The 20,083-nt window shown below is 42.0% G+C and overlaps 2 protein-coding genes across 3 annotated transcripts in view; one reads left to right on the top strand and one right to left on the bottom strand.

The window, feature by feature from the left end:
- The window catches only part of ndufv2 (NADH:ubiquinone oxidoreductase core subunit V2), a 46,544-nt gene extending 42,718 nt beyond the window's left edge, over window positions 1-3,826 (bottom strand). The window contains exons 1-2 of one of the 2 annotated variants that reach the window (XM_069922390.1): window positions 1,612-1,837; window positions 1,531-1,581 (exon numbers count right to left, since the gene is read on the bottom strand). In XM_069922390.1, the coding sequence (XP_069778491.1) occupies window positions 1,531-1,572 (42 nt within the window). In that variant the 5' untranslated portion in view covers window positions 1,573-1,581; window positions 1,612-1,837. Of the gene's footprint in view, window positions 1-1,530; window positions 1,582-1,611; window positions 1,838-3,799 lie in introns of those variants that run through there. The other variant, XM_069922389.1, reaches the window with a different exon arrangement.
- Window positions 1-20,083, top strand: part of LOC138755782 (acetyl-coenzyme A synthetase, cytoplasmic-like) — a 164,178-nt gene that overhangs the window by 53,725 nt on the left and 90,370 nt on the right. The window lies entirely within an intron of this gene.

The raw sequence follows: 20,083 nt of genomic DNA, 5'->3' as shown, positions 1-20,083 counted from the left end.
TCGCCCCGCCCAGGGCGTCACAGGCGCCAGACCTCGCCCCGCCCAGGGCGTCACAGGCGCCAGACCTCGCCCCGCCCAGGGCGTCACAGGCGCCAGGGCGTCACAGGCGCCAGGCCTCACCCCGCCCAGGGCACCACAGGCGCCAGGCCTCGCCCCGCCCAGGGCGTCACAGGCGCCAGGGCTCGCCCCGCCCAGGGCGTCACAGGCGCCAGAACTCGCCCCGCCCAGGGCTTCACAGGCGCCAGGGCTCGCCCCGCCCAGGGCGCCACAGGCGCCAGGGCGTCACAGGCGCCAGGCCTCACCCCGCCCAGGGCACCACAGGCGCCAGGCCTCGCCCCGCCCAGGGCGTCACAGGCGCCAGGGCTCGCCCCGCCCAGGGCGTCACAGGCGCCAGACCTCGCCCCGCCCAGGGCGCCACAGGCGCCAGGGCTCGCCCCGCCCAGGGCGCCACAGGCGCCAGGCCTTGCCCCGCCCAGGGCGCCACAGGCGCCAGGCCTCGCCCCGCCCAGGGCGCCACAGGCACCAGGCCTCGCCCTGCCCAGGGCGCCACAGGCGCCAGGCCTCGCCCCGCCCAGGGCGCCACAGGCGCCAGGCCTCGCCCCGCCCAGGGCGCCACAGGCGCCAGGCCTCGCCCCGCCCAGGGCGTCACAGGCGCCAGACCTCGCCCCGCCCAGGGCGTCACAGGCGCCAGACCTCGCCCCGCCCAGGGCGTCACAGGCGCCAGGCCTCGCCCCGCCCAGGGCGTCACAGGCGCCAGGGCTCGCCCCGCCCAGGGCGTCACAGGCGCCAGACCTCGCCCCGCCCAGGGTGTCACAGGCGCCAGGGCTCGCCCCGCCCAGGGCGCCACAGGCGCCAGGCCTCGCCCCGCCCAGGGCGCCACAGGCGCCAGGCCTCGCCCCGCCCAGGGCGCCACAGGCGCCAGGCCTCGCCCCGCCCAGGGCGCCACAGGCGCCAGGCCTCGCCCCGCCCAGGGCGCCACAGGCGCCAGGCCTCACCCCGCCCAGGGCGTCACAGGCGCCAGGCCTCGCTCCATCCAGGGTGTCTACACGAGGTGGTATTTTTTAAAAGAACCAGCCCCTACCCTCTGAGACCCAGCACCCAGACATGCCCTCTTCACTCTGCCACCATTGGGGGGGGGGGGGTGGGTGAGTGGGAAGAGAGACTAGCACTTAATGGCAGCTCCTTCCCCGCTGCCATCAGATTGCTGGATGATCAATGAACCACAGGCTCCCTCCCTCCCTTTCTGCCACTACTTTATATGTCAATGTTTGCTCTGTAAATTCGGATTAATTCACGGGCGCCCCTTTCTGTTCAGCCCCTCACGAACCTGAACGAGGAGGCCCGGCTTCCCCGCCAAGGTCAGGCCTGGCCAAGGACGCCCCGCGGCCCCACTCGCTTCCCGCTGCGCAAACAGCGCCCGCTTGACGACGAGGGCGCGGGGGGGGGGGGGGGCGGGGAACGGGGGGGGGGGGCGGGGAACGGGGGGGGGGGGTGGGGGACGGGACCCGGTCACAAACATTCCCACCTTACCGAGTGCGAGACGGCGCGACGAAACAGACCCAACAGCAACATGGCGGCCGCTGGCGCGCAGGGAGCCGGGATCGACGCCGCCTGGCGCGCAGGACCTGCAATCGAACTCAGAGTGGGTTCACCCGAGCCCAGGATTTGATGGACAGGGTCATGCGGACAGGCTGCACCTGAGGCGCAAAGTCGCCCAAACGCGTTGGTGCTCTTCGTGGCAAACAAGGAGATTCGGACTCCATCGGAGGCGCAGTGTGATGCAAATACGCACACATCTTTTTTCACTAAATGTAGATTTGGTTCACTAATGATCGACAAAGAGAAAACCGTTCAAAATGTCTTTGCTCCCTCCGTGGCATTTCCTGCATACCCAGTTAGAAACACTCTCTATTTACATCACTGTCACCCTCTGGCACCTTGTCGATACTCCCACCTCTGTGGTTTGAGGACTCAGCCCTTCAGTGCACGTTCTGCATCTGAGGTACCGTGGAATGCAAATACTGGATATGCATACTGCATCTGAAATGCAGTGTCATTCACCTATACACAAACTGCATCTGATGTACAGTATCATACACCTATACACAAACTGCATCTAATGTACAGTGTCATACACCTATACACAAACTGTATCTGAAATGCAGTCATACACCTATACACAAACTGCATCTGATGTGCAGTGTCATTCACATGTACACAAACTGCATCCGATGTACAGTGTCATACACCTATACACAAACTGCATCTGAAATGCAGTGTCATTCACATGTACACAAACTGCATCCGATGTACAGTGTCATACACCTATACACAAACTGCATCTGAAATGCAGTGTCATTCACATGTACACAAACTGCATCTGATGTACAGTGTCATACACCTAATCACAAACTGCATCTGAAATGCAGTGTCATACACCTATACACAAACTGCATCTGATGTACAGTGTCATACACCTATACACAAACTGCATCTGAAATGCAGTCATACACCTATACACAAACTGCATCTGATGTACAGTGTCATACACCTATACACAAACTGCATCTGAAATGCAGTGTCATTCACATGTACACAAACTGCATGTGATGTACAGTGTCATACACCTATACACAAACTGCATCTGAAATGCAGTGTCATACACCTATACATAAACTGCATCTGATGTACAGTATCATACACCTATACACAAACTGCATCTGAAATGCAGTGTCATACACCTATACATAAACTGCATCTGATGTACAGTATCATACACCTATACACAAACTGCATCTAATGTACAGTGTCATACACCTATACACAAACTGTATCTGAAATGCAGTCATACACCTATACACAAACTGCATCTGATGTACAGTGGCATACACCTATACACAAACTGCATCTGATGTGCAGTGTCATTCACATGTACACAAACTGCATCCGATGTACAGTGTCATACACCTATACACAAACTGCATCTGAAATGCAGTGTCATTCACATGTACACAAACTGCATGTGATGTACAGTGTCATACACCTATACACAAACTGCATCTGAAATGCAGTGTCATACACCTATACATAAACTGCATCTGATGTACAGTATCATACACCTATACACAAACTGCATCTCAAATGCAGTGTCATTCACATGTACACAAACTGCATCTGATGTACAGTGTCATACACCTATACACAAACTGCATCTGAAGTGCAGTGTCATTCACATGTACACAAACTGCATCTGATGTACAGTGTCATACACCTATACACAAACTGCATCTGATGTGCAATGTCAGGCGAATATGTTTTTAATTGGGTGCTCATTTCACTTTTAAATACTGTATTTGAAATGAAAAAACTAAACCTTGGCGGATCAGGTATCGGATGTGGAGAAACAGTTGCCATTTCAGGTCGAAGACTTTGCAATGGAATCAGGCTAAGATTTTTTTTAAAGCTCGTTTTAAATGGCTGGTGGAGAGAGAACAAGGAGATTGTCATCAGCGATAGAAGGAAGACCCACATCGTGCTGGTGGGTGCCTGCAGCGAAGGGTGGGGAATACTTGTCAAGTGCACATGATCTGGCTGTGCCTGTAAATAGAATGCATCGTCTCTGCAACTTAAAACGTATTTTTTTCTGATCTCTCTGCAGAGTCAAAATTCTCCATCTCTGCCGCTGAATGTTTCCAATATTGGCAGGTTTGTTCCTCATTTCTGGGACTGCAAATGCTCGTTTTAACTCTATTCACAATAAAAGGATTTACAATAGAGGACGGTCTTACTGCAGCCTTACTGTAACGTTCATGTATTCGCTGCCTGCTCGTTCATGTGGCACTGTGGCTCCTTGTCCCACCTCTGCTGTTTGAGGGACTTCCCCTTGTTTCAAGCCTTCAGTGCCTGGTTGACTGTTGTCCTCCCCCCCCCCCCCCCCCCCAAGCTCCTGCGTTGTCTGCACCGAGCCTCATCAGCACGTCCTCCTGCAGCTTGGAATGTGCCACTTGACAGCATTCCCTCAATGGCATCTCAGGGTGCGGGAAGACCAGCACGTTGACTCCTGGACAAGTATTTTTGTGCGCACGAACCCGACCAACCGCTTCACGGGCTGTGCCTCGCAGACACGAGTCACAGAGCACTGTATTGACTTCGAAGAGCCAACAAACAGGACGTGATGCAGGCCAAATGACTCACTGCAAAACCTATTGTGCAAGAAAAACAATTTATTCAGGAAGCAAAGGCTATTTCATAAGCGAGGAAACTGACTAAAAACAAGGTGCTTTTTGAACGAGTGTAGGTAGGTATTTTATGCACGAGTTTGCCACCCAAGATAGTCCCAGCTGGCTGCACTTGGCACATAGCTGCAAATCTTACCTTTCCAACTACCTTTTTATACCTCACAAGTGTACCACTTCCTGTATCATCTTGCACCCTCCATGCTCTGCCCAAAAACATTGACCTTCAGGTCCCTTTTAAATCTTTCCCATCTCCCATTTCAACTTATGCTCCAGAGTTTTGAACTCTGCTGCGCTAGGATTACGATGGTGACTATTCACCTCATATAGCCCCCTCATGACTTGACTCACCTCCACCTCAGCCTCCCACTCTCTGGGGAAGAAAGCCCCAAGCGCTTCCAGCCTCTCCCATAGCTGAAGCCCTCCAGGACCTATAACATTCTTGTGAATCTTTTCTGCACCATTGCCATCTTCCAGCAACCACTGCCACTCCCACGCTTTGCTGTTAGCTCTCCTAGCCCCTGCTGTCGCCGCAACTTCTCGGTGTGGCCCTCAGGGGAAGGGAGCAGCGTCGGATGGCTGTGAGGGAACACGTCAACGATTGTCACGTCAAGTTTATTGTCATCTGATTGCACGAGTACCACCCGACGAAACAGCGTTCTCTCGGTTCTCGGTGAAAAACACGCAGATACACAACCAGACGTAACACACATACAGACAAATGATATATATATGCAGGACAAGTGTTCAAATATATAAATATTGTTTTGTGAATACGAGAGCCTCGCATGGTTAGTGTGACAGTTCCTCTGGACGTAAAACCAAGTATTCAAACTGAGTGCATGAGTTTGCATAACATTGAAACGGAAGGATTGATTAAAGAAATGGAGTGAGGTACTTTTGTCCTCGAGACAATTCTGTCAAGCACAATAAAATTTGAATTAGGAAGTGGTTTCTGCTGCCCTCGAGTGGCAATACTGGAAATGCATTAAATAAATGCAAGGGAAATAAGAGAGAGAGAGACTGCAGATGCTGTGAAAAAAACACACAGTAAATGCTGGAGGAACTCAGCCAGACTTGCAACAGCCATAGAAGGTAAAGACATATAACCAACGTTTCATGCCTGAGCCCTGGGGGGGGGGTTTAATGGAAACCGGAGCAGCACATAAAATGCTGGAGGTGCTCAGCAGGCCAGGCAGCACCCACGGGCGGAGGCAGGTAGTGAATGTTTCAAGCTGTAACCCTATCCGGAATAGGAAGAAAAGGGCAGAATAAATGGTTTGGGAGGGGGAAGAGCACAGGCTGGCGGGTGATTGGTGGAAGAAGGGGTAAAAAAGTAAAAAGCCAGGAGGTGATAGGAGGGAGAGGCAGAGGAAGATGCACTCTGATAGGAGAAAAGGAGGTGTAGCGGCCGTGGAGCTGGAGGACGGAAGGTGTGTGACAGGCATTTAGAGAGACGGGGGAGGGGAAAAGAATTCTGATTTACATTTAGACATGGTACCGGGCCCTTCCGCCCACATATCCTTGTCCTCAAAATGCACCAGTTAACCTCAGAATCAGAATGAGGATTATTGTCCTGAGCATTGAACATTGAGTCTTCAGGCTCCTGTACCTCCTTCCTGATGGGAGCAGTGAGAAAAGGGCATGGCCTGGGTCATGCGAGTCCTTGATGATAGAGGCTGCTTTCTTGGGACACCTTCTCTGAAAGATGTCCTTAACAGAGTGAAGATTAATGCCCATGATGGCACTGGCTGAGTACATAACCCTCTGTAGCCTTTACCTCTCCTGTGTTTTGGCACCTCTGTTCCAGATAGTGAAGCAACCAGGCAGCGATGCAACCAGTCAGAACGCTCTCCATGATATAGTTGTAAAATTTGCAAAAGTCTTGACGACTTAGCAAATCTCTTCAAACTCCAAATGAAATATAGCATGGGCTTGCCTTCTTCATGATCCCTTTGACATGATGGCCGCAGGAAAGGTCTTCAGAGACGTTGACGCCCAGGGAATTTGAAGCTCTCAATGAGAACTGGTTTGTGTTCCCCTGGCTTCTCCTTCCTGATGTCCACAATCAATTCCTTAGTTTTGCTAATGTTGAATGCAAGGTAGCTATTGTGATACAACTTAATGAGCTGATCCCTCTCACTCCTGTACACTTCCTCATTGCTCTCTGTGATTCTGTCAGCAACTGTGATGTCATCGGACAATTTGTAGACGGCTTTGAGTTGAACCTAGCCACACAGTATTGAGTAAAGAGAGAGTAGAGCAGTGGGCTAAGCAGGCGCCCTTGAGGTGCACCTGTGTTGACCGTTAGTGAGGAGGAGATGTTATTACTGATCTGCACTGACTGTGTTCTTCCGATGAGGAAGTTAAGGACTCAGTTGCAGAGGGAGGTGCAGAGGCCCAAGTTTTGAAGCTTGGTGACCAGCATTGAGGGGATGATGGTGTTGAAAGCTGAGCTGTAATTGATGAAAAGCAGCCTGATGTACGTATTGCTGTTGTCCAAGTGATCCACGGCTGAATGGAGAGCCAGAGAGATTGCATTTGCCCAGGAATGATTGTGGTGGTAGGCAAATTGCAGTGGATCCATGTCTTTTCTCAGGTACGAATTAATTCTGGTCATGACCAACCTCCTCATACATTTTTCGGAAGGTGAGAGGAAACAGGACCACCTGGTGAAAACATACAATCTCCTTACAGATAGCGCTGGATACGAACATAAGTTGCTAGTACTGCAGTAACATTAACCATGAGAGGGAGGAATAGGGCGAGAGAGATTAAATATAGCAATGGAAGGTGAGGGGTTTGAGAAAACAAGGTAGGAGGTTACCAGAAATTAAAGAAGTTAATGTTGATGCTGTGGTGGTCCACCACTGACCTTCTGCAGGGGACAACCTCTGTACCTGCAGAAGAGCATAGGAAAAAGACAACAGACAATAGACCAAGCCCCGCCGACTTGGTTTTATGTGTTTGCTTCTGACCAACAGTGCACCACAGATGTCATCTGTTTGAAGACTGCAAGGCTATGTTATTTAATCAACATCCAAAAGATCTATAGGGTCATTAAACTGCAACTTTAGAATAATAATGATGACCCTATTAGCTATATTACTGTCTTTCCCTCTATGAGATCAATTGCTCAGGGCATCTAGTCTATATCTTGATAAAATGGGCACAAGTTAGATGCAAGTCCAAACAATGAACATTGGCAAGTCAGCCAACTGTGTTATCAAAGGCTGTGTGGGTGTAGTTACCAGAAACGGTCAGAGGACAGTATTCAGGAGTTGGAAGATTAACAGATTCTTTCTGTTTCACATCAGAAATGTTGATGTCTGAATATTAGGATTTTTTAAATGCCCCTCAGTGGAGAGTGCACATATTTTCATGAAGTGATGGCTGAAATACATCAACTAATTGATGCATGTCTTTTTTAAATCTGGAATAATCAGTCCCAGCATTCTTTCTGGCTTTCAGATAATTTTCTCCATTACACATCAATGGTTCTGTTGTGGATAGAGTAGAGAGCAAACAGTTCCAGGGTGTGCATATGCAGGGTGACCTTTCCTGGACCCACATCCACTCATAAAACCATCAAAATATAGAACGCTACAGCACAGAAGTAACCCCTTCGGCCCCTCAAGTCTGTGCCAAACTATTATTCTGCCCAGTCACGCTGACCTGCACTCACACCATATCCCTCCATAAGTGAACTCCAAGGACCTTGGTCCTCTCCACTCTCTGCTCTACAGAGTTATTGATGTTTAGTGGAGGGTGGTCATTCCTGGTCCTCCTGAAGTCCATGATCATCCCCTTCATCTTGTCACACTGAGACTCAGTGAGATTTTCCACCTCTTCTCTTTTGTTGCTGATGAGGCCAACTACTGATGTGTCGTCTGCAAACTTTTTTTTTTTTTTTTTTTTTTTAATTTTTTATTTTTCACACCATAAATCACAATAGCCATGATATACACTTTTTCTTTTCCACACATTTACAGTGACTTTTTCTCCCTCCCCCCTCCCTCCTCCCAAGCCACCCCCCCATCCCTCCCCCCTCTCATCCATTTTAGTTATACAATCTAGGTTGCATTAATTCAGTTAGACAATGTTGTCATTCAACAAAAATACACCAGAAATTCTACTGAGTCCATTTTTTTCTTCTCTTCTCCTTCCATCAACTTAGGTAATGTTTGTTCCCGGTAGGTTTTCGCTATTGTATTTAATGTAAGGCTCCCATACTTGTTCGAATATTTCAATATTATTTCTTAAACTATATGTTATTTTTTCTAATGGAATACATTTATTCATTTCTATATACCATTGTTGTATTTTCAAATTATCTTCCAATTTCCAGGTTGACATAATACATTTTTTTGCTACAGCTAGGGCTATCTTAACAAATCTTTTTTGTGCATCCTCCAAGTCAATTCCAAATTCTTTATTTTTTATGTTACTTAGGAGAAAGATCTCTGGATTCTTTGGTATATTGTTTTCTGTTATTTTATTTAATATCTGATTGAGATCATCCCAAAATTTTTCTACTCTCTCACATGTCCAGATTGCATGAATTGTTGTTCCCCTTTCTTTTTTACATCGAAAACATCTATCAGATACTGTTGGGTCCCATTTATTTAACTTTTGCGGTGTAATGTATAGTCTGTGTAACCAATTATATTGTATCATACGCAGCCTCGTATTTATTGTATTTCTCATCGTTCCAGAGCATAACTTCTCCCATGTTTCCTTTTTTATCTTTATATTTAAATCTTGTTCCCATTTTTGTTTAGTTTTACCATTTGTTTCCTCATTTTCCTTTTCTTGCAGTTTAATATACATATTTTTTATAAATCTTTTGATTAACATTGTATCTGTAATCACATATTCAAGGTTACTTCCCTCTGGTAAACTCAAGTTGCTTCCTAATTTATCTTTCAAGTAGGATCTCAGTTGGTAATATGCCAGCGCTGTATCTCCCGTTATATTGTACTTATCTCTCATTTGTTCAAAGGATAAGAATCTACTTCCTGAAAAACAATTTTCTATTCTTTTAATCCCTTTTTTTTCCCATTTTCTAAAGGCAAGGTTGTCTATTGTAAAAGGGAGTAGCTTATTTTGCGTCAATATTAGTTTTGGTATTTGGTAATTTATTTTATTTCTTTCTACATGAATCTTCTTCCATATATTGAGGAGATGGTGTAATACTGGAGAAGTTCTATGTTGTACCAATTTTTCGTCCCATTTATATAATATGTGTTCAGGTATCTTTTCCCCTATTTTATCTAATTCTAGTCTCGTCCAGTCTGGTTTTTCCCTTGTTTGATAAAAATCTGATAGGTACCTTAATTGTGCGGCTCTATAATAATTTTTGAAGTTTGGCAATTGTAAGCCTCCTTGTTTATACCATTCTGTTAATTTGTCTAGTGCTATCCTCGGTTTCCCCCCTCTCCATAAAAATCTCCTTATTATTTTCTTTAACTCTTTGAAGAATTTTTCTGTCAGTTGTATTGGCAATGCCTGAAATAAGTATAGTATCCTTGGAAAAATGTTCATTTTAATACAGTTTATCCTTCCTATCAGTGTTAGTGGTAGCTCTTTCCAATGCTCTAAATCGTCCTGTAATTTTTTCATTAGTGGATTGTAATTGAGTTTATATAATTGGCCTAGATTTTTGTTTATTTGCACACCTAGGTATCTTATTGCCTGCGTTTGCCATCTGAATGGGGATTCCTCCTTAAATTTTGAGAAATCCGCGTTATTCATAGGCATTGCTTCACTTTTATTTACGTTTATCTTGTATCCCGACACTTCTCCATATTCCTTCAATTTCTTATATAGTTCTTTTATTGATAGTTCTGGTTCTGTTAAGTACACTATCACATCATCTGCAAACAGACTGATTTTATATTCCCTGTCTTTTATTTTTATTCCTTTTATATTATTATCTCTTCTTATCGATTCTGCTAGTGGTTCTATAGCTAGCGCAAACAATAATGGTGATAGTGGGCATCCCTGCCGCGTTGACCTGCTTAAGTTAAATTGCTTTGATACATGTCCATTTACTGTCACTTTCGCTAACGGTCCCTTATATAATGCTTTAATCCAATTAATATACTTCTCCGGTAAACTGAATTTTTGCAATACTTTGAACAAGTAATTCCATTCTACTCTGTCGAAGGCCTTCTCTGCGTCTAAAGCAACTGCTACTGCCGGTGCTTTATTTCCTTCTACTGCATGAATTAAGTTAATAAATTTACAAATATTGTCTGTTGTGCGTCTTTTTTTGATAAATCCAGTTTGGTCTAAATTTACCATTTTTGGTACCTGTTCTGCTAATCTGTTCGCTAATAGTTTAGCTATTATCTTATAATCTGTGTTTAGCAGAGATATTGGTCTATATGACGCTGGTGAGAGTGGATCTTTCCCTTGTTTTAGTATCACTGTAATTATTGCTGTTTTACATGAATCTGGTAAGTTTTGTGTCTCATCAATCTGGTTGATTACATCCCGGAGGGGCGGTATTATTAGGTCTTTAAATGTTTTGTAGAATTCTATTGGGAGTCCATCCTCTCCTGGTGTCTTATTATTTGGTAAATTTTTTATTATCTCTTGTATTTCTACTGTTCCAAATGGTTCTGTTAATTTATTTTGTTCCTCTATTTGTAGTTTTGGTAGTTCAATTTTAGTCAAAAATTCATCTATTTTCCCTTCTTTCCCTTCGTTTTCGGTTCGGTATAATTGTTCATAGAATTCTCTGAAGTTTTCCTTAATTTCTTTTGGATTATATGTAATTTGTTTGTCTTTTTTCCTTGTTGCCAATACCATTTTCTTAGTTTGCTCTGTCTTAAGCTGCCATGCTAGGATTTTGTGTGTTTTTTCCCCTAGTTCATAATATTTCTGTTTTGTCTTCATTATATTCTTCTCCACCTTATATGTTTGTAATGTTTCGTATTTTATTTTTTTATCCGCCAATTCTCTTCTTTTGGTTGTATCTTCCTTTATTGCTAATTTTTTTTCTATGTTTATTATTTCCCTTTCCAACTGCTCTGTTTCCTGATTATAGTCCTTCTTCATCTTGGTTGCATAACTTATTATTTGCCCTCTAATGAATGCTTTCATTGCGTCCCATAGTATAAACTTATCTTCCACTGATTCCGTATTTACTTCAAAGTACATTTTTAATTGTTTTTCAATAAATTCTCTAAAATCCTGTCTTTTAAGTAGCATGGGGTTTAATCTCCATCTATACATTCTTGGAGGGATGTCTTCTAGCTCTATTGCCAATAACAGGGGTGAGTGGTCCGATAATAGTCTAGCTTTATATTCCGTTTTCCTAACTCTCCCTTGTATGTGGGCTGATAACAGGAATAGGTCTATCCTTGAGTATGTTTTATGTCTAGTCGAGTAGTATGAGTATTCCTTTTCTTTTGGGTTTTGTTTCCTCCATATGTCCACAAGTTTCATTTCTTGCATTGATTTAATTATAAATTTGGTTACTTTGTTCTTCCTGTTAATTTTTTTCCCCGTTTTATCCATATTTGGATCCAAATTCAGATTGAAATCCCCTCCTATTAGTATGTTCCCTTGCGTATTAGCTACCTTCAAAAAGATATCTTGCATAAACTTTTGATCTTCTTCGTTAGGTGAATATATATTAAGTAGATTCCAAAGCTCTGAATATATCTGACATTTTATCATAACATATCTCCCTGCTGGATCTATTATTTCCTCTTCTATTTTAAATGGCACATTTTTGCTAATTAATATAGCCACTCCTCTTGCTTTTGAATTATACGATGCTGCTGTTACATGTCCTACCCAATCTCTCTTTAATTTCTTGTGCTCCAATTCAGTTAAATGTGTTTCTTGGACAAATGCTATATCTATTTTTTCCTTTTTCAGTAAATTTAGTAGTTTCTTCCTTTTAATTTGGTTATGTATTCCATTAATATTTAGAGTCATATAGTTCAGCGTAGCCATTTTATATTTTGTTTATCTTCTCTTTCCGTTTTTCCATCATTACCTTTCCTCCTTTTCCATTTCTGTTTTCTTATTTTCAACTCTTTACCAGACAACATTCCTACAACATCCAACATTTTCCTTATTCTCCTATTTCTATCTTCTTTATCCCCAATCTCCCCTTCCCCTCCTGAGTTGCCCTTTATCCCTTGTCGGACAACCACATCTCCCCTCTCCATTTGGATTTGCGAATCCACTCGCAAGCGTCAACTGATTTTGCAGTGACCGCTCTTTTCCCCCCACCCAGCCCCCCCCAGAAAAGATTTCGTTTTTTATATGTCACAAAGGTCACTCTTTTAGTTCCCTCCTTATTCTCTCTATTCCATTACCTTCCCTTATTAATTCTTGTCTATACTTTCTATGTTTTCCTCTAATTACAGATACTTTCACATATGCCCGTTGTCTCTATTCACTCTTATACCTCTTTACCCGCATACATATCAATCGTGGTCATTTTTACCCTCCTTACCCGTCTTCATCCCTCAGTCTATTTTTGTCTTTACCCACATACATATCAATCGTGATAATTTTTGCTCTCATTACCCGTCTTCATCCCTCAGTCTATTTTTGTAATTGTTCTGCAAATTTTCGTGCTTCTTCTGGATCCGAGAATAGTCTGTTTTGTTGTCCTGGAATAAATATTTTCAATACCGCAGGATGCTTCAGTGTAAATTTATATCCTTTCTTCCATAAAATCGCTTTTGCTGCATTGAACTCTTTTCTCTTCTTTAGGAGTTCAAAGCTTATATCTGGATAAATGAAGATTTTTTGCCCTTTATACTCCAGTGGTTTGTTGCCCTCTCTTACTTTTTCCATTGTCTTCTCCAGCACCTTTTCTCTTGTAGTATATCTTAGGAATTTTACTACAATAGATCTTGGTTTTTGTTGTGGTTGTGGTTTAGGGGCCAATGCTCTATGTGCTCTTTCTATTTCCATTTCTTGCTGTAGTTCTGGACATCCTAGGGCCTTAGGGATCCATTCTTTTATAAACTCCCTCATATTCTTGCCTTCTACATCTTCCTTAAGGCCCACTATCTTTATGTTATTTCTTCTGTTATAATTTTCCATTATATCTATTTTTTGGGCTAGTAATTCTTGTGTCTCTTTAGTTTTTTTATTAGATTCCTCCAATTTCTTTTTTAAGTCTTCTACCTCCATTTCTGCTGCTATTGCCCGTTCTTCCATCTTGTCCATTTTTTTCCCCATTTCTGTTAAGGTCATATCCATTTTATTTATTTTCTTTTCTGTGTTGTTTATTCTTCTTCTTAAATCATTGAATTCCTGTGTTTGCCATTCTTTAAATGACTCCATGTATCCTCTAACAAGAGCAAGTACCTCCTTTACCTTGCCTATCTTTTCTTCTTCTATTTCCCTGTACTCTTCCTCTTCCTCTTCTTCTTCCTCTAGGTTGACCATCTGTTGTTTCTTTGCTGCCCTTTCCTCCTCTTCTTTCTTGTTTCCATTGTTTTCTGTGGTCTCTTCTTGCTGCAGGTGTTCTGCAGCTGTCGTTGCCGGCTGTGGAGATCGACTCCCCAGCTGGTCCCCCCTCCCGTCGGTGTGTTTTTTTGTATGCGCATCGCGCATGCGCGAGGAGTCGCGCATGCGCGGTTGCGCACTTTTACTCGGCTCTGTGAGCCATTGTTGTAGTTCTCTTTCTACCGACCTGAGGTAGTGGGGTCTTCTCTCCGCAGCGGGCCTCTTCGGACAGGTAAGGCCTTCACCTTTTTCCTCCGTTGTCTTCTCTTCCTCTCTTCTTTCCGTTGATTTTGATTTTTCTCCTTTTGTCTCCATCTTCTTTCCACCTTTATACTCACTTTTCTTTAACTTGTATTTCTGTGCCTTTGTATTTTCTCTTGTTTTTCCCGACTTTTCTGGAGAGGGCTGGAGTTCACCGTCCGGCCACTACTCCATCACGTGACTCCTGTCGTCTGCAAACTTGATGACACTGTTGGAACTGGATATGGCCACGCAGTCATGGGTCAATAGCATGAACAGGAACAGGCTGAGCACACAGCCCTGAGGTGAGCCAGTGTTCTGTGTGATGGCACTTGATGTTCTGTACCAATGTCGCTCTTGATGCGTGGTCTTTCCATTAGGAAGTCTAGAATCGGGAGGAGTCACGTGATGAAGTAGTGGCCGGCCGGCAGGAGAATACCATCCCTCTCCAGAAAAGAAGGAAAAAAGTGAAGAAAAAACAAAGACCCAGGCACACAAATCAAAAAAAAAGGTGGGGAGAAAATGGCACCTAAGAAAGAAAAGCCAAAAACAACGGGAAGAAAAGAAGAAAGAAAGACACCGGAAGAGAAAGGTGAAGGCTTTACCTGTACAAAAAAGCAGGGAGCCACCGTGAAAGGAGGAGCCCACTCCCCAAGGTCAGTGGAGAGCCCGCAGGGTCGCGACCCATCGAACGCAGGACTGCAAAGATGGCTCACGGAGCCAAACAGGGGTGCGCGAGGAATCACGCATGTGCATTGTGCACGACAAAGACAACACCGTCAGGAGGGGGGACCAGCTGTGGAGTGAAACTCCCAGCTGAAAGATAAAGAAAGCAATGGGAACGGGAGGGGTGAGAAAGAAAAAAGGAAACAAGAGACACAACAGATAACCAGCCCAGAAGAAGAGGACCAACATCAAGAAACCATGGAAAAAAAATACCCAACAAACTGAGACAAGCAGCTCAACAAGAAAGTCAGAAGAGGCACAGATACAAGGAAGAGAAATAGAAAACACAAGCCCAATGGCAGACACAGAAGAAGAAGAAGAAGGAGAACACCAAGCTCTGCACAGAGGAATAGGAGGTAAAATGAATGGACAGTACATAGATTTTTTTAAAATTTCAAGAACAAATGAAAGCATTAAGAGAATGGCTGACACTAGAATTTAGTGAAATGAAATTTAGAAGAAAAAGTGAGTGGAATAGAGTTGGTCGTAACAGATGTACAGAAAAGATTAGAAAATGTGGAAGAACGTGTAATGGCGGTAGAAATGGAAGTGAACGTCTTAAAAAGAAAATTGGAAGAAAGTGATAAAAAAATTAAAGAAACACAGCAGTTGTTAGCTCAGAAGATGGATATAATGGAAAACTATAGTAGGCAAAACAATATAAAGATAATGGGCCTTAAGGAAAATGAAGAAGGCAAAGATATGAAAGAATTTATAAAAGAATGGATCCCAAAAGTCCTGGGAATGCCAGAAATGCAGAAAGGAATGGAAATAGAAAGGGCACACAAAACATTAACCCCAAAACCACAGTCACAACAAAAACCAAGATCTGTTTTAGTAAAATTCCTGAGATAGATGACAAGGGAAAATATATTGGAGAAGGTAATGAAAAAATTGAGAGAAGACAAAAAACCACTGGAATACAAAGGTCAAAAAAAAATTTTCTACCCAGACATAAGTTTTGAGCTCCTGAAGAAGAGGAAGGAGTTCAACGCAGCAAAATCGATCCTATGGAAGAAAGGCTATATATTTATGTTAAGAAATCCAGCGGTGCTTAAAATAGTTATACCGGGGCAGCAAAACAGACTGTTCTTGGATCTGGAGAAAGCACGAGAATTTGCAGAACGCCTGCAGGACAGAAAGAAAGATGAAGAGATGTAACAAAAACGAAGAACGATGACAAACTACATATAAAGAAGAAAAAAATAATGTATAAGTAAGAACTAAAGGAGGGAAAGAAAAGGGAAGTAAGGAAGTAAGGGGGAAAAAAAAGAGGGTGAGCTTTGTTATATGTGAAGATAAAAGTCTTTCTGGAGGGGGTTGGGTGGGAGAGAATAACAGTCACTGCGAAATCAGTTGACGCTTGTGAGCGGGTTCACAATCCAAATGGAGAGGTGAGTTGTGGTTGCCCAGCAAGGGACAAGGGGAAACTCAGAGAAGGAGGGGACATTTGAGGTTAAGAGAATTTTAGATGTGGGAATGGTGGAAATATTTTATGTTTTAGAAGTGTCATACAGTGCATTCAAAAAAAGAAAACTGAGAAATGGAAATGGAGAAAAGGGGAAAGGTGGTGGTGAGGAAGCGGAACTGAGATGTAAACAAAGTATGAAATGACCATGTTGAACTATATGACTATAAATATTAATGGAATATATAACCAAATCAAAAGGAAGAGGCTATTAAATTTACTGAAAAAAGAAAAAAATTGATATAGCATTCATGCAAGAAACTCATCTAACTGAAGTGAAACATAATAAATTAAGGAGAGACTGGGTAGGGCACGTAACGGCAGCGTCATATAACTCAAAAGCCAGAGGTGTAGCTATATTAATCAATAAAAATGTACCAACCAAAATAGAGGAGGAAATAATCGATCTAGCAGGGAGGTATGTAATGATAAAGTGTCAGATATATTCAGAATTTTGGAATTTGCTCAATGTATATGCACCTAATGAAGAGGATCAAAAGTTTATGCAAGATATGTTTTTGAAGATTGTAGATAGGCAGGGGAATATATTGATAGGAGGGGACTTTAACTTTAATTTGGACTCAAAGATGGATAAAACTAGACAAAAGACTAGCAGAAAGAACAAAGTAGCCAAATTTATGGTTAAATCAATGCAGGAAATCCAACTTATGGATATATGGAGGAGACAACACCCAGAGGAGAAGGAATACTCATTATTCAGGTAGACATAAAACGTACTCAAGGATTGACCTGTTCCTGTTGTCAGCCCACATCCAAGGGAAAGTTAGGAAAATGGAATATAAAGCTAGATTGTTATCAAATCACTCACCCATGTTATTAGCAATAGAGCTGGAGGACATCCCACCAAGAACATATAGATGGAGATTAAACTCCATGCTACTTAAAAGACAGGATTTTAGAGAATTCATTGAGCGACAAATTAAAATGTACTTTGAAATAAATACAGAATCAGTGAAAGATAAGTTTATATTATGGGATGCAATGAAAGCCTTCATCAGAGGGCAGATAATAAGTTATGTAACTAAAATGAAGAAGGACTACAATTGGGAAATAGAATGACTGGGAAGGGAAATAGTAAGTACAGAAAAAGAACTAGCAACAAGGGAAGATACAACAAAAAGAAGAGAATTGGCGGACAAAAAAAAAATACGAAATACTACAAATTACAAGGTGGAGAAGAACATAATGAAGACAAAGCAGAAGTATTATGAGCTAGGAGAAAAAACGCACAAAATACGAGCTTGGCAGCTTTAAACAGAACAAACTAAAAGAACAGTATTGGCACCAAGGAAAAAGGACAAACAAATTACATATAAATCAACAGAGATCAATGAAAACTTCAAGGAATTCTACGAGCAATTATATCAAACTGAGAATGAAGGGAAAGAAGACAAAATAGATGAGTTTCTAGCTAAAATTGAACTACCGAAATTGCAAGAAGTGGAGCAAAACAAATTGATAAAAACATTTGAAATAGAGGAAATACAGGATATATTAAAAAAGCTACCGAACAATAAAACGCCGGGAGAGGACAGACTAGCAATAGAATTCTATAAAACATTTAAAGACTTTTTAATTCCTCCTCTCCTGGAAGTAATGAACCAGATTTAAGAAACACAAAACATGCCAAATTCATGTAAAACAGCAATAATTACAGTAATACCAAAGACGGGGAAAGATCCACTAACACCAGCATCGTATAGATCAATATCTCTACTTAACTCAGATTATTAGATAATAGCAAAACTATTAGCAAACAGATTGACTGACTGTGTACCAAAAATAGTAAAACGAGATCAAACTGGATTTATTAAGAAAAGACGAACAACGGACACTATCTGTAAATGCATGTTTCCATGCAGTACAAGGAAATAAGACACCAACAGTGATGGTTGCTTTGGACACAGAGAAAGCCTTTGACAGGGTAGGATGGAATTATTTATTCAAAATACTACAGAGGTTCAACCTACCAGAGAAATATATTAATTGGATTAAAGCATTATATAAGGGGCCATTGGCGAAGGTGACAGTAAATGGATATATATCAAATCAATTTAAATTAAGCAGGTCAACTAGGCAGGGATGTCCACTATCTCCCTCACTGTTTGCATTAGCTATAGAATTCTTGGCAGAACTGATAAGAACAGAAAATAAAATAAGAGGGATAAAAATAAAAGAGAAGGAATATAAAATCAGTCTATTTGCAGATGACGTCATAGTATAGTTAACAGAACCAGAATTATCAATAAAAGAATTACATAAGAAATTGAAGGAATATGGAGAAGTATCGGGGTACAAGATCAACGCAAATAAAAGTGAAGCGATGCCAATGAATAATGCGGATTTCACAAAGTTTAAGAAAGAATCACCATTTAAATGGCAAACACAAGCAATCTGATACCTAGGTATTCGACTAGATAATAATCTAGGCCATCTATACAAATTAAATTATCAGTCACTAATAAAGAAATTGCAGAAAGACTTAGAACATTGGAAAGAATTACCGCTAACATTGAAAGGGAGGGTAAATTGCATTAAAATGAATGTCTTCCCAAGGATACAATACCTATTTCAATCGTTACCAATTCCCTTAACAGAGAAATTCTTCAATGAGCTAAAGAAAATAATAAGGAAATTCTTATGGAAAGGGGGGGGGGAGAGAAACTGAGGATAGCACTAGATAAATTAACAGAATGGTACAAACAAGGGGGTTTACAGCTACCAAACTTTAAGAATTATTATAGAGCAGCACAATTAAGATATCTATCAGATTTTTATCAAACAAGGGAAAAACCAGTTTGGAACAGATTAGAGCTAAATAGATTAGATAAAATAGGGGAGAAGGTACCAAAGCATATACTATATAAGTGGGATGAAAAGCTGGTGCAACATAGAAGTTCACCAGTACTGCACCATCTGCTCAACATTTGGAAGAAGATTCACGTAGAAAGGAAAAAAAAATGATCAACTACCAAAATTATTATCAACGCAAAATCAACTAATCCCTTTCACAATAGATAACCTTTCCTTTAGAGAATGGGAGAGAAAAGGGATAAAAAGAATAGAAAATTGTTTTTTGGGAAATAATTTATTATCTTTTGAACAAATGAAGTACAAATATGGTAGAACTTACGGTACAATGTTTGCATACCACTAACTGAAAACCTACTTGAAGGACAAATTGGGAAGCAGACCGAGGTTACCAGAAGGAAGCAATTTTGAATATGTGATTACAGGCACAATGATAATTAAAAGATTTCTAACAAACGTGTACATTAAGCTGCAAGAGAAAGAGAACAATGAAATAAGCTGTAAACCCAAACAAAAGTGGGAACAAGATCTAAACATAAAGATAAAAAATGAAAAATGGGAAATGCTATGCTCCGGAACTATGAGAAATACAATAAACATGAGGTTACGCATGATACCCAGGCTATACACCACACCCCAAAAGTTAAATAAATGGGACCCAACAGTATCAGACAGATGTTTTTGCTGTAAGAAGGAAACGGGAACAACAGTACATGCAATTTGGGCATATGAGAAAGTGGAAAAGTTTTGGGAAGATCTAAATCAGGTATTAAATAAAATCACAAAAAGCAATATACCAAAAAATCCAGAGATCTTTCTTCTAAGTAATATAAGAAGTAAAGAATTAGGCCTCAAACTGGATGAAGCGCAAAAAAGACATATTATGATAGCCTTAGCTGTAGCAAAAAAATGTATAATGTCAACCTGGAAATCAGAAGAAAGCCTGAGAATACAGCAATGGTACATGGAAATGAATAAATGTATTCCATTGGTAAAAAATAACATATAATTTAAGAAATAACATCACAGTATTCAAACAAATTTGGGAACCGTACATGGAACACAACAGAGAAGTCCTACCGCGGACCTCCACCCC

Source organism: Narcine bancroftii, chromosome 2, assembly GCF_036971445.1.
Source record: "Narcine bancroftii isolate sNarBan1 chromosome 2, sNarBan1.hap1, whole genome shotgun sequence".
Taxonomy (NCBI): domain Eukaryota; kingdom Metazoa; phylum Chordata; class Chondrichthyes; order Torpediniformes; family Narcinidae; genus Narcine; species Narcine bancroftii.
This window is presented reverse-complemented; position numbering and strand designations above follow the sequence as displayed.